Below are 14,295 nucleotides of genomic sequence, written 5' to 3'. Positions count from 1 at the left end.
TTGGCCAGGATGGTCTCCATCTCTTGACCTCATTATCTGCCCGCCTTGACCTCCCAAAGTGACCAGCAAATAACTTCTATACAACCAAGAATGTGTTGGACTGAAACACAATTCCAAGGGCTCCAGACTAAAGCTGGTTATGATTCATCAGCACAGGATGGAAATGCTGTAGAGATGATTGTGACATTTTAACATATTCTGTATTCAGCTTTAGGCAATTAAAAGCAGTGTGACCACACTGTGGGAGGCCAAGGTGGGCGGATCACAACATCAGGAGATCGAGACCCTCCTGGCTAACACGGTGAAACCCCATCTCTACTAAAAATACAAAAAAATTAGCCAGGCGTGGTGGCGGGCACCTGTAGTCCCAGCTACTCGAGAGGCTGAGGCAGGAGAACGGCATGAACCCGGGAGGCGGAGCTTGCAGTGAGCCAAGATCGCGCCACTGCACTCCAGCCTGGGCGACAGAGCGAGACTCAGACTCTGTCTCAAAAAACAAAACAAAAACAAACAAACAAACAAAAAAGCAGTGTGACCTGAGATCTTAACTGCAACTTTTAAGGACGTAAGAGCAATGTTCTGAGATATGATTATCTAACTAGTGAAATCCTACCAAGACATAAGAGGATGAGAAGCACTGCTCACGCAGCTACATAAATTTGTCCTTTGAATCACAGATAGGACAACCAAGAAATCAATGCTTTTATTCAACTGATACTTATAAAGCCCATTCTATGGCCAAAGAATGATATACTAAGCCCTCAGGGAAAATGATGAATCAGGCAGTCCTAGTCTCTGCTCTCATTCAGCTTACATAAAATGTTAAGACATTTTTCAGGAATATATAAAAGAAAGCTGACAGGAAACAAACAAAAAAGTGTGGTGTTTCTCTGTAGGCAAAATACTTGTGTGAGTCCTGTATCAGTTACCTGTACTTCCCAGAACAATAATGTGACATTAAAGAAGCAAGGCAACAGAACAGATCTGCACAGCCTGGACACAGAAAATCTAGCAGCCCGTAAAGATCCAACCCACTTTTGTAAAGGGTTTTTGCAGCTACTAAGAAGAGGCCTATCCTCAAAGGTAACCCTCATTATGAAAACTGCTGATATTCCATACTACTTCGGTGTATTGGGAATTCTGTCCCATTCATCAATGGATTGAATAGATAGATAATGTATTACTCAAGTCCACCCTAAAACACCATGTTGATATAACCTAGATGTCAAAAGGTTAACTAATTACAAAAATCATACTAAAACCCTTAGAAGTTACTCAAGGATTATTGACTAACTCCTAAAGTATACAGGAAAGAAAATGCTACTGATCAAAAATTTATAGTTCTCAAAAAATTCTGTCTACTGTATTTAATGGCTGCTAAAAACCATCAAGTGAAAGACTGACTGGGCACTTTATAATGGATGGATCATGCTGTCACCACTGAGCCCACCAACATCTTTGTCTCTGAAAGTGGTAAAACCAGATATTATGTACCTCCTGATACCATAAAATAGGCGATACACAGCTCTACTTATAAAACATTCTTACTATAAAAAATTAATCTGAATCTAATCAAGATTCTAGATCTAACTACCAGTTTACAGAAAACATAGGGGATAGAAATACATACTAAAAGACACTATGGGAATACAATCAGTTAAACCCAGAATGTGGGAAATTCTGTAAAACATATAATACATTTCTTTGAACATGTAAGTAGCATGGGGGAAAGGGGGTGGGGCTATTTATTATAAAAGAGACATAAGATCTATGAACTAAAGGCAATGTATACTTTGGATCCTGATTCAAATAAACTTAAAATTTAAGTGAACCAAGGAAAACTGAACATGGAGTGAATATCAGATGATATTAAGGAATTAGTATTAATTTGGCTGGATGAAATAATGCTATTATGGTAATGTATAAAATCCCTATAGGAAAATATACTTTATGGATGAACTAATAAAATGCCTAGAATTTACTTTTAAAATTCTTCAGTCAAAAAAAGTGTAAAGAAATAAATGACATAAGAATGACAGAGTATTGATAACTGTTAAAGCTGTGTGTTGATTATAAAAAATTCATTCTTATATTTTCTTTCTGCCTTTATATAAGCTTGAAAATTTCTATAATAAAAATTGAAAAGATTTTTTAAAAATTTACCACGACTTATGTTAATTAATACCCATGAATATTAAATACAGAAAAAAGATCCTCCCATCAGCCAAATGAATAATTTGCACTTTGACAAGCATTTTTCTTAATATAATACTGACATTCTGATTTGAAATTCAGTATTAAGTGAGAAAGGATACATTAAGCCTTTACTCTCAAGGCCAGAATCTGCCAGGGTAAAATGCCCATCTAGATTTTAGGCTGAGAGATGCAAAAGTCTGGTAATTTCACTAAAATGTAGTATTCATTAGCATCTAGCCCACAATGCCCATCATCTTTTTTTAAAAGATTTTACTATATAATCAAATGTCAGCATCTCCAGCAAAGTAACAGATCTTGGTTCTAAATAAATACAAACAACCTAACAAAAGGGAGAAGAAGGAACAGATACAAACATAGAGTGAAGAATCATGAGATATGCCAAAAAAAAAAAAAATCAGAATAGAGGAAAAAGAATCCAAATTAAGAAAAAATCCTGAAAGTAAGAAATGTAGATAAATTATTGAAGTACTACTTAACCTTTCCTTTTTTTTTCTTCTGAGACAGGGTCTCACTTCGTCACCCAGGCTGGAGTGCTAGTGGCGTGATCTCAACTCATTGCCGTCTCAACCTCTCAGTTCAAGTGATCTTCCTTCCCCAGCCCCCCAAGTAGCAGAAACTACAGGTGTGTACCACCACGCCCAGCTAAGTTTTTTGTATTTTTTGCAGAGACGGGGTTTGACCATGTTGTCCAGGCTGGTCTCAAACTCCTGAGCTCAAACGATCCACCCATCTCAGCCTCCCAAGGTGCTAGGATTACAGGTGTGAGCCACCACACCTAGCTTCCATTCCTAATATCATAATAAATGCATGCTACAGCATTTTTAAACAATATCACATTTTTAATAGTGCCTAACATAGTAGGTACTCATTAAAAAGAAACACAAAAACAAAAATCATTATTCTGATACAGTAAATCTAGATAACATTGTAAGTTACTCTATTATCTTAGAGAATATTTGGTATAAAAAGTACCTCAAATTTTAGTATGGAAGCCAATGGAAAACAAAATTCACTTTATAAAATTCCTATTGAATAGCTTTGCTTAATTACATCTATTCTTTAAAGTACTAATAGAAACTTAGAATTAAAGGGGTTTTGAATTCCATTCCTTCATCACGAATAGATAAAACGAAGGCAGAAAGACAGGGTGGGAGACCTAAACTAGAACCAAAGTTACAACTTAATAGCACAGTATCTGTGATAAAAAATTTTTTGATTAATACTTTTCAATCAAAACACTCTTCCAGAGAAATTATTTTTCAACTACTTAGGTTTAATATTTCATAGCTAGGTCCACCAGTAGAATTTGGAAAATGAACAACAGTTGGCCTCTTAAATTTACATAAAATGTACCAATTATCTTACCAGCATAGTGCTCTGACAATAGACGTGAGTGTAGATTTTTCTATGATTTTCAAGAGGAAATGTAAAATATATCTTCTCAGATTCCTAGAAAAAGAAGGAAAACACTCAATATATCTATAATGAGCAGATTAATTTCATCATTCAAAAATCCAGATATAGCAAATGAGTAATTATTCTAATTCTACCATTTCTACCATTCTTGGTGTTGTTGAGAACCAATTCTCTAGGAGTGGGAGGAGGAAGATACAGAAGGGCAAGAGAAAGATTAGGTATAAACTCTGTAGTCCTCAGTTTCTCCTGGAAGTACCAGTGTGAATGCACTTTTTTTTGTTGTTTTATTGTGGGTTTTTTGGTCTCTTAGTTAAGATTTTATGCAGTTCTTAGCTCTGGCCATTGAAAAGGCCTAGAAATGCCAACTCAATAGTCACAAGCATTTCTAGTACCAGATTATGGTTTTGAGATACCACTTCCCAAAGAAAAGGAATTGTTCCTTAAAGAAACAGCTGATTCACAGTTTGGGGCAGGAAATGTACAAAATAAGCTAAAATATCTTGTCATATTCAACAGTGAGGAAACTGTTAAAGACAACTAAAGAGCTGTATCAAAAAAACTCAGGAACGAAACTTGAAATGGTTTCCACCGGCCAAATATGGAACGATTGTATTATCAACATGAAAGGAAACATATTTAAATGCATGAGTGCATAATAATACTGGAGGAAAAAACCCTCTAATGGTCACTAATAAGAAGAAGCTTGTGAGCCAACTCACCATTCTGATAATGAGTAAATATATGGTAAGATCCAAAGATCCACACAATTATCACTCCTTTCCCATATGATTTATTCTACTTTTGATGAATTTAGTAGATGAACAGTTTTTCTCTAAGTATATAGAATTAACTAGAATACTATTCTAGTTAATAATAGAATTAAACATCACCATTTTTGCATCCTCCTAAATCAATGAATAACTCCAGGCATTCCTCATCAATAGTGGCTAACATCACACAAAGAGAGAGTCTAGCAAAAACAAAAACAAAACAAAAATCTGAATATGAACAAGCAGCTAGATCCAACTACTAAATCACAGGACCACAACAGGCGAAGGAACGTGCTGAATGACTACAGGAATGCAATCAGTAAAATCAAGACTGTGAAACTCTAGAGGACAAATGACTTGGTGTTTTTTTCAACAAATAAGTTTCAAGAAAAAAAAGGGGAGGGTGGTGGTAAGAGAAAGTCTTCCAGATTAAAAAGGAATAAGACATTAATCAATAACAATGTATAGGCCTTGTTTGGATCCTGATGTAAACAAATTGAACATCAAAGAACACAGCAAAAAAGATAAATTTATGATAAAACTGATTACCGACTACTTATTAAGGAATTATCATTAAATTGTGGGAAAATGGCATGCAGTTATCTTTTTTAAAGCGTCTTTAACTTTTAAAGATAAATACTAAATTATTTCTGGAAAAAACATCAAAAAAATCCATTGGTGGAATACTTACATTGTAAGCTACATAGGTCCATTTGGACACTTTTACTGGAACCCACATAGATGTCACTGAAGGTAAAGGAAATTAATTTATTTGCCTTGTTTTGTTTTTATACTACATAGTTTCTTTCTTTATTGAATCCTGGTGAAATATTTCTCAATAACAATAAAGAAGTGGTTTTCTGAACACTGGCTATACTAAAACAGAAAATCTAGTAATATATTTTCTATATACTCATCACCAACTAGCATTCACATCAAGTAAAGTATAAATCTGTTTGGTGTCCTTTAACTCTAAGGAATTATCAATATAAGGAAATAAATATTTCATTTCCCAAACAAGACATATAATTAAATATAACAGGTATAATTTGCTTTATATTTAAATAGACAAAGCATTATTTTGTTAAAAGCAAAATTTATCAGCAAAAAATATGTTCGCAATCCAAAAGAAGAATGAAGAATAACTAATAATTGAGGAACTAAAAGGAGTCAAGAATAATATGGCACTTAGTTTATGGAACTGTTAGGAGAACAGTCATTTAACTGAAATTTTTCTATTTCTCATGTTATTTTCAAGATAAAATTTTTATCAGCAACCTCTTACACGTTGCTTCTTTTTCCCTTCCTAACCAAGAACTGCACCAGCATCATCATAGGGAAATTAATAATATATGTATATATATATAATAGGATCCTAAAACTTGAAGTATCACAGTTTCAAAGATTTTGTCTGCTATAAACAAATTTACCTAAAATTAATAATGAAATACTTCATTTAAAATTAAAATATGTTATTGTCACCAACCTGTTAAGTCAGAAATTATAGCTGGATTTTCCTCAAAATGTTTTGATGGGTGTCTTATAAAGTGGTGATTCAAAACTGACAGTTTCTTCTTGGAATTTTGAGTTATCTAGAAAGAACATTGATACATTCTATATCATTTTGTATCTATTGTAATAGCTTGATGAAACATTGCTTCAGTAATGATGACAACAGCCAACATTTATTACTCTGAGCCAGGCACTGTTCTGAGCACTGTACATGAACTCACTCAATCATCACAAAAACTCTAAGAGATAATGATTTCATCTGCTTTTGAAATGTGAAGAAACTAAAGCACAGAGAAATTAAGAAACTTGCCCAAGTTCACACAGTTATTAAGTCTGGGCTGGGATTCACACCCAGGCATTCTGGCTCTAGAGTCCATGCTTTCATTATTATGCAATAGTGTCTCTCAAGTAACATTTAAGAATAAAACATTATAAAAATGTATAGAAGCAGAAGAGAATTTTAGAGATTCTCTGGTCTTGTGATTCCAACGTACCAATTTCCAAATTCAGACTATTGCCAATACCATAACAAAGAATCCACTGGTCACTAGAGAAAATAAATATTGTCAACTTTCCTACCATAGAAATTACTCTCTTTTATTCTGTCCTTCTACCTGTTTTTTAAATATCCTGGCACAATAAAAAGTTGGCAACTTTAAAAAATTTGTCATCCCTTTAAAAAAGTGTACTGGGGTATAAAATCCATTTGGTATTGATCATTATTCAACTGTCTAGTTTAATAATTGAGGCCCTGACAAGTAAATGACTTTCTCAACAACAGAGTGAGAATGGCAAAGAACTAACAGTGAGGATCCAGGTCTACTAAACCTTTCCAATCCCTTTGGAAGTCACTCAGCATTTGCTTGAACATTTTTAATTCGCTACTTTGTAAGATCATGCATTCCAATTTTAACAACTCTTGCCAGGAGAATGCTTTATTTAGAGCAAATAATTGATTCCTTATTACACTGCTATCTTAGATTGGGAGACAGTCCTTCAAAAATTAGAAACTTGCTATGTTCTCCATTCAAATAAAACATTTCTTCTGCAGATAAAACAACTTCAAACATATCAAGTGTTTTTCATAGAACTCTTTTAGTACCTTCAACATTCTGATTGCCTCCTCTGGATAAACTCAAGTTTGTTGATGTCCCCCTCAAAATATGATGCATGAAACAGAATACAGTTCTATAGATACGGTGTCAGTAGAGTGGAGGACAGTGGAACTTTTATACTAATTGATGCAAACTCTCTACTTCAAATAACTCAGTCTTATACTAAATTTGTTTGATTTTCTTAAGGGGCCACATCTGTTTGCAATCAATTAAATGTTACAGCCTGTCTATCAAAACTTTAGGCCGGGCGCGGTGGCTCACGCCTGTAATTCTAGCACTTTGGGAGGCCAAGATGGGTGGATCACAAGGTCAGGAGATCGAGACCACCCTGGCTAACATGTAGAAACCCTGTCTCTACTAAAAATACAAAAAATTAACCGGGTATGGTGGTGGGCACCTGTAGTTCCAACTACTCGGGAGGCTGAGGCAGGAGAATGGCATGAACCCGGGAGGCGGAGCTTGCAGTGAGCCGAGATCATGCCACTGCACTCCAGCCTGGGCAACAGAGCAAGACTCCGTCTCAAAAAACAAAAACAAAAACAAAAAAAACTTTAATTAAGACTGGATTCCACCATCCTTACTCACTCTCAAGGCAACCCATCTACTCACAAGTTTTTAGCTATGACTTTTATGCTAATAACCACTAGAAATTACTCTGATTCCTGCCTTATCACCATGCTTAGGACTAATTATTCTTTGCATTTTAGTTTCCCAGAATATATATGTTCTGCTTTTCTCCTGGACTATATGCTTCCTGAGGATTAGATATCATATCTTAAGTTTTTATTTTCTACTATTTAGTCCAGTCAATTATACATAGTGAGTTTTTAAAATTCAGTTTCATAAACAGTATTTTTGATTCTTAGTAATATGGTTATCAAAAATTTCTCATTTTCCCCTTAAAATGCATAACATATTTATATATTCAGAATTATAATTTATTACATACTAGTACTATAGTTCTTTTCTCATCTTACAAGTTAATGGAAAAACATGATTTTATTTATTGAAATTAGTTTTATGTCCAATTTTTTTAGGAATATACCTGTCTGAGGTATACTGTTCTTCACTAGTCGGAATAAGGTTTTTCTTAAGTTTACCAAACGTCAGCTCAAGTAAAAACTGGTCTAGCAATTTTAATTGATTCTATTATTGTATCCAGTTGCACTCCCTCAAGTAGGCTTAGAACTTTTACCACAGTTAAGTCTCACAATTAAAACAATGTCAACAAACCAAAAAATGTTTGTGTTGCATGACCAAGTCACAGTGTCAACTCAGTGAAGCTTGTTTAAATCAATAAATATACTAACTTAATACCGAATCTTGTAGCTTAAAATGTGGTAAAACACAAAATGATCTGGACCTTCAGGAGAGAGCTAAGTATCTATGATTCTCTCTAAGAGTGGTTATACAGCTTTCTGAAGAGTTAAGGAAAAAAATCCCTATCCTTCTAAGATAGTACACTACAGGGTAAAGGTGCTTTCTTCATTGTTAAGAATTAAGTATTGCCTGGAGACCTATTGAGAAAGATGTCACCCATACTAGTTTCCCAAAGAATTGGAGCCTTCAGGGGAAATACTCCAAAAATATCTGGGCTGCAATGCTTTGCCATGAAAAAGACTACTTAAAAAAGAAGGATTTTTTTCTCCAAAAGAAGAAGCCAGAGCCATAGTTCTCAAAATATATTTCCATGGAACAAGATGACCTGAGGTAAAAGGCTGTTTAAGATGAATAATGGCAACTGTTCCCAACTTAAAGAAAAAAAATTTAAGTTAATGGAAAGAATTCTTGAATTTTGCTGAAATCCTGCTACCATTTATCTGCTAGCAGACAAGAAAGAGATAAAAGAGTAATGTGATAATCTGTAAAGGATACTATGATTTCCATATGTTCTGCTAATTGAACAATTTGGAAAATTACTAGTTTGAAGAGTTTACACTGTGAAATCTCATTACAGAGAAGGTAAAACTTATAGAAGTACATAATTTAAGTTCTGGTGAGCTTAGGTTATTCAATAAATTACACATTTCGATCTTATCAGAAAGCTAAAGTGGTTTTTAAAAAAGCATGGTTCAAAAATGTTTAATAAACTCAGGAGGCTGAGTTGGGAGAATCACTTGAGCCCAGGAATTTGAGTCCAGACTGGGCAACATAGTGAGAACTTGTCTCTCAAAAAGAAAAAAAAGTCTAATAAGATAGATCATGATGTTTATAATGTATTACAAAAAATTTATAAAATAGTTTGTAAGAAGTATTTCCCCTACATTTAAAAATAAAAGAAGGCCAGGTGTAGTAGTTCACGCCTGTAATCCCAACACTTTGGGAGGCCAAGACAGGTGGATCACCTGAGGTCAGGAGTTTGAAACCAGCCTGGCCAACATGGTGAAACCCCGTCTCTATTAAAAATACTGGTGGTGCACATACGTAGTCCCAGCTCCTCAGGAGGCTGAGGTGGGAGAATCGCTTGAACCTGGGAGGCAGAGGCTGCAATGAGCCGAGATCATGCCACTGCACTCCAGCCTGTGCAACAGAGTGAGACTCCATCTTAAAAAAAAAAAAAAAAAAAAAAAAAGGATATATGTCAAACTTTAAGCATTGGAAAGAACTGGGGGAAGATTTAAGGTTCTTTCACTTTTCATTTTCATTGCATTTTAGAAATTATTCACAGCGGTCGAAGTATTATGAGAAAAAGAAAGATATTTCCATTTTGGAACTAATTAAAATTGATATAAGGTATGTGCTTCTATTTTCATCAAAGTAAAAAAAATTACATTAAATCCATCATGGCTGTAAATGATATAGTAAAGTAAAAGCTTTCACTTAAATAATTTTTAGTTTAAAAATACATACTTGTTTAGTATCAGCATCAATAAGATCAAAGAATGCTCGAACTGTAGTCAATTGCAATTGTTTACACCTAAGGAATAAAGTAAGTGTTACAAATAAAACTTTCTTAAAACATATACTTTTGATCAAAATATGCACAATTCTATTGTTTAGTGGAACATCTGAGTTTAGTGCTCTAAACTCAAAAATTATGTAACAAATCATTCTTATTAAGCATATATCTTAAATATGAAACCTATAAAAATAAAGCAAATGAAATCTTCCTGGATGTTTGCCAGAATTTTCAGGGTCTTTCTGTTTTCCCTAAATCCCCTCACCTAGCCTAGCCATAGATGTACTATCTACCCCATCTTTATATGCTTGAAGTATGTCATTCTAGCAGATATTACTGCTCGCACAGCCAGAGAAAAGTCAAAAGAGAATCTTAAGCTGAAACACAATGAGATAAACATATTAGGGGCTGCCTATTTCTTGACCCATATGGATAAACCTAATTCCTACTTGGTTTTTCATGTGCTGCTCCCTAGAATAGTCACTGCTCCATTAACCAAATCTGAATATGGTGATTGGCCAGAAGCTCAGACAGTCCTACCAAAAGTGCAGTTGATTCCACCCAACTAGTAAAAACTCAAAAACTTTAGTATTTGATGTTTACTTCATTTGAGACTAATGCTATTGGGTTTTTGGGGGATTATTTTACGTGTTGTCAAGAGAACCTTGGTCAAACTGAAACAAGAACCAAGATGAGAGTTCCAAGCTTCTAAATTAATATTTCTCCCATAGTCTTATTTATGGATGAAGTTCTAAGAAAGTTACAAACCAGTCCAGGCGTGGTGGTTCACCCCTGCAATCCCAGCACTTTGGGAGGCCAAGGTGGGTAGATCACCTGAGGTCAGGAGTTTGAGACCAGCCTGGCCAACATGGTGAAACCTCATCCCTACTAAAAATACAAAAATTAGCCAGCATGATGGCGCATGCCTGTAATCCCAGCTACTTGGAAGGCTGAGGCATGAGAATCACTTGAACCCAGGAGGCGAGAGGTTGCAGTGAGCTGAGATTGCACCACTGTCCTCCAGCCTGGGCAACAGAGCGAGACTCTGTCTCAAAAAAAAAAAAAAAAAAAAGTTAACAAGCCAATTAAATTACTGCATTGAGGAGAAAGAGGACCATGACAAATCATCAAAATAAGTTATACAAGTATTAACTTACCACACAATGGAGAGGTGGTCTGTTGAGACCCAGGTCTTAGGCACTGCTGAACTCTAAAAGAAAAGAAAAAAATAATCAAACTTACGAAAAGCACATTTGTTATTCTCTAAAAGGTTTGAAATTCTTACAAGCTAATATTTAGAAACACATAATATAGTTTCACTATATTGTGAGGCCTAGACATTTTTAAATGATATTCTTATAAAAGGTGATCCAAATATATTAGAATTTTCTGTATAAATTTTTCTCTATAAAACATAACTCTTTCTAAACATCACTCCTGGTTAGTCAAGTTTAAATCACCTTTTAAAAATTACTAAAGCAACCACAGACTCTTTCCTAAAGTTTAATGTCTAACTTTTTATTACTCCAATGAGAGACAAGTTTAAGATTCTTTAATAAATCATAGTTAATGTATAAGTTACAAAAGACATTTTAGTAATTTTAATTTTGATGAAACTACCACTTGATAGATTCTAAGATGTTACTTCTTCATCAGTAGTGTACCTAAGAAATACCTAGGCCTAAGGAGATTTTTCAAACCAAATATGCCTAATCACAATTGCAAAACTACCAAATCTGACTTTCCCAAGTGGGATCCAGGGTTATATATTTTGAAAAAAAAAAAAAATCCCTAGCTGACTAGGATGTATACGACTAGTAAAATATTTAAGGCCAAAAGGCTTCTAAAAAATATAAGTATTTGCAGAAGGCTTCCTAACAATGGCACAGCACCCTTCAAGAACTAGAGACTCCTTTTCACACCAGATAATGATCTCTCTGTGAATAGCATCTTAGACAAAATAGGGGGTCATTAAGTAAATCTGATTTTATTTTTCATAGCATCTTTTTATGTTCCATCAAAGAGACAAGGAGCTGCCATCACCAGAACTGTCAAAACAAAATGAAAACAGAAGACTAACAGCATAGATGCAAGAAAATTTACAGAGGCTAAAATGTCTCTTTAATAAATGAACTGAAAAAAATAAATATGTACAACTTCTAAGGAATCACTAACACCCTGAACTCTATAAATAATAATGTATCTTTGGGTTCCACGTTCTGAAGTGGGAAGAATCTACAGCTTACTTGATGAACTTGTAAGTACTTGATATATTTAGAAATTACTGCTGATAGTTTACTAAAAAAAAATTAGACAACCAGAGATCACTGTCATTCTTAAATTACATTAATGGTCAGTAGAATAAGAACTCTTAGTAGACAGCATTTACCATTACCAAGAATATAAAGCTGGTTTACTTTCATTCAGTTTAATTAATGCATGTGTGCTAGAATTGAAAAAGGAAAGGCAACACAAATCAAAAAGTCAGTTGTTCATGATTGTTATGTTGAAAACTGCTAAATATCTACCAAAATCTATTCTTCTTTTCTTGCACACTTGGCTAGACTACAGCTCTTAGCCTCTCTTGCTTTAATATGTGACTGAGGCCGGGCGTAGTGGCTCACGCCTGTAATCCCAACACTTTGGGAGGCCGAGGCGGGCGGATCACCTGAGGTCAGGAGTTCGAGACCAGCCTGGCTAACATGGTGAAACTCCATCTCTACTAAAAAATTTTCAAAAAATTAGCTGGTCATGGGGGCGTGTGCCTCTAATCCCAGCTACTCAGGAGGCTGAGGCAGAAGAATCGCTTGAATCCTGGAGGTGGAGGTTGCAGTGAGCTGAGATTGTGCCATTACACTCCAGCCTGGGCAACAAGAGTGAAACTCTGTCTCAAAAATAAAAAAAAAAAACACAAAGTGAGTTTTTTCTAATGATACGTGAGCAGGAGTGATGTGTGCCATTAGTAGGCCTGACAGTTGCCTTGTGTTCTTTCTTCCTTCTTGTGGTTGAAGATGACTGGAGCAACCCTGAAAGAAAAGCATTCAAGATGGAACGCCTACTCTCAGCCTGAGTTCCTGAATGGAACCTCTTGGAAAACCACCCACCAACCTAAATATCCACCCAGGGCAGTTACATGAGTAAAACGTCAACTTCTATCGTGCTTAAGTGTCATTACCTGTGTGGGACTATATTACAGCAGTTTAGTCAACCCTCTTAATACAATTATGGTCTCTAACTTAAAAGATTTTTCCAGTCCTAATGGATGTAAACATCATTTAACTATTCTTGAGATAATCATTCAAAAATTGTTACTTGTTAATAATTTTTTAAAGTGAATATACATGTAAATATACAGAAGACTGGAATATCTGGACGCTAAAAAATAAATCTTAGGTTATGCAATGGCCAGCTTTGATAAAGTTCCATAAGTAAAATATCTTCATCAGAGATACAGAAATCAGAGATAACAAGCTCCCTTGAAAGCAACACATTATCAGCTGGGTGCGGTGGCTCACGCCTGTAATCCCAGCACTTTGGGAGGCCAAGGCAGGTGGACCACGAGGTCAGGAGATCGAGACCATCCTGGCTAACACGGTGAAACCACATCTCTACTAAAAATACAAAAAAAGTTAGCTGGGTGTGGTGGCGGACGCCTGTAGTCCCAGCTATTCAGGAGGCTGAGGCAGGAGAATGGCGTGAACCAAGGAGGCGGAGCTTGCAGTGAGTGGAGATAGCGCCACTGCACTCCAGCCTGGGCTACAAAGCGAGACTCTGTCTCAAAAAAAAAAAAAAAAAAAAAAAAAAGAAAGAAAGCAACACATTATCAAATAGATTAGAAAAAATAGGGAAGTACACACACATCCATGCCCACACACACACAATGAAAAAGATTAAAGTTCTTTAAAAGATAAGCTTTAGGATGTGATATCAATACAGCATCATTCTCCAGACAAGGTCCAGGAAATAAGTTACACCAAATTTCATATGACTAAATCATCTGTGTTTACAAGGAGTTGACCTGTAGTCTTTTGAGGACTTCCAACAAATATCTGACCAAAATATTCAACACCAAATAGCAACATTCATACCTCTAATAATGAGGTTTGATAGTTTTACTAATTTAGTTCCAAAGCTATTCTGGCTACATCCCAATTCTTCTAGTTACATGAAAATGGTGGGTAATAGCAGAATAGCTTAATAATTTTTGTTCTATGTATGGCAAGCAATCAGTAAATAACCTATTTAATGAATGAACAGTAATCTAAAGTAGGACAATAGGTGAGATGAACAAAGGAGTATCTATGAAGAGGTATAACTATGAAACAGTGACTTTCTAGTGTTATCTCCTAAAAAGCAAAAGGAATAG

The 14,295-nt window shown here is 35.1% G+C and overlaps 1 protein-coding gene across 3 annotated transcripts in view; it reads right to left on the bottom strand.

Moving 5' to 3' along the window:
* Positions 1-14,295, bottom strand: part of PGAP1 (post-GPI attachment to proteins inositol deacylase 1) — a 79,560-nt gene that overhangs the window by 43,208 nt on the left and 22,057 nt on the right. For 2 of the 3 annotated variants that reach the window (XR_009213833.1, XM_032755082.2), the window contains exons 6-10: positions 11,087-11,139; positions 9,881-9,947; positions 5,890-5,995; positions 5,095-5,150; positions 3,583-3,666 (exon numbers count right to left, since the gene is read on the bottom strand). Coding sequence is in view for 2 of the 3 variants with exons in the window: in XM_032755082.2 (XP_032610973.2) it covers positions 3,583-3,666; positions 5,095-5,150; positions 5,890-5,995; positions 9,881-9,947; positions 11,087-11,139 (366 nt within the window). In the remaining variant the exon portion in view is untranslated. Of the gene's footprint in view, positions 1-3,582; positions 3,667-4,523; positions 4,539-5,094; positions 5,151-5,889; positions 5,996-9,880; positions 9,948-11,086; positions 11,140-14,295 lie in introns of those variants that run through there. The other variant, XM_032755084.2, reaches the window with a different exon arrangement.

Source organism: Hylobates moloch, unplaced genomic scaffold, assembly GCF_009828535.3.
Source record: "Hylobates moloch isolate HMO894 unplaced genomic scaffold, HMol_V3 SCAFFOLD_1, whole genome shotgun sequence".
NCBI classification, from domain to species: domain Eukaryota; kingdom Metazoa; phylum Chordata; class Mammalia; order Primates; family Hylobatidae; genus Hylobates; species Hylobates moloch.
This window is presented reverse-complemented; position numbering and strand designations above follow the sequence as displayed.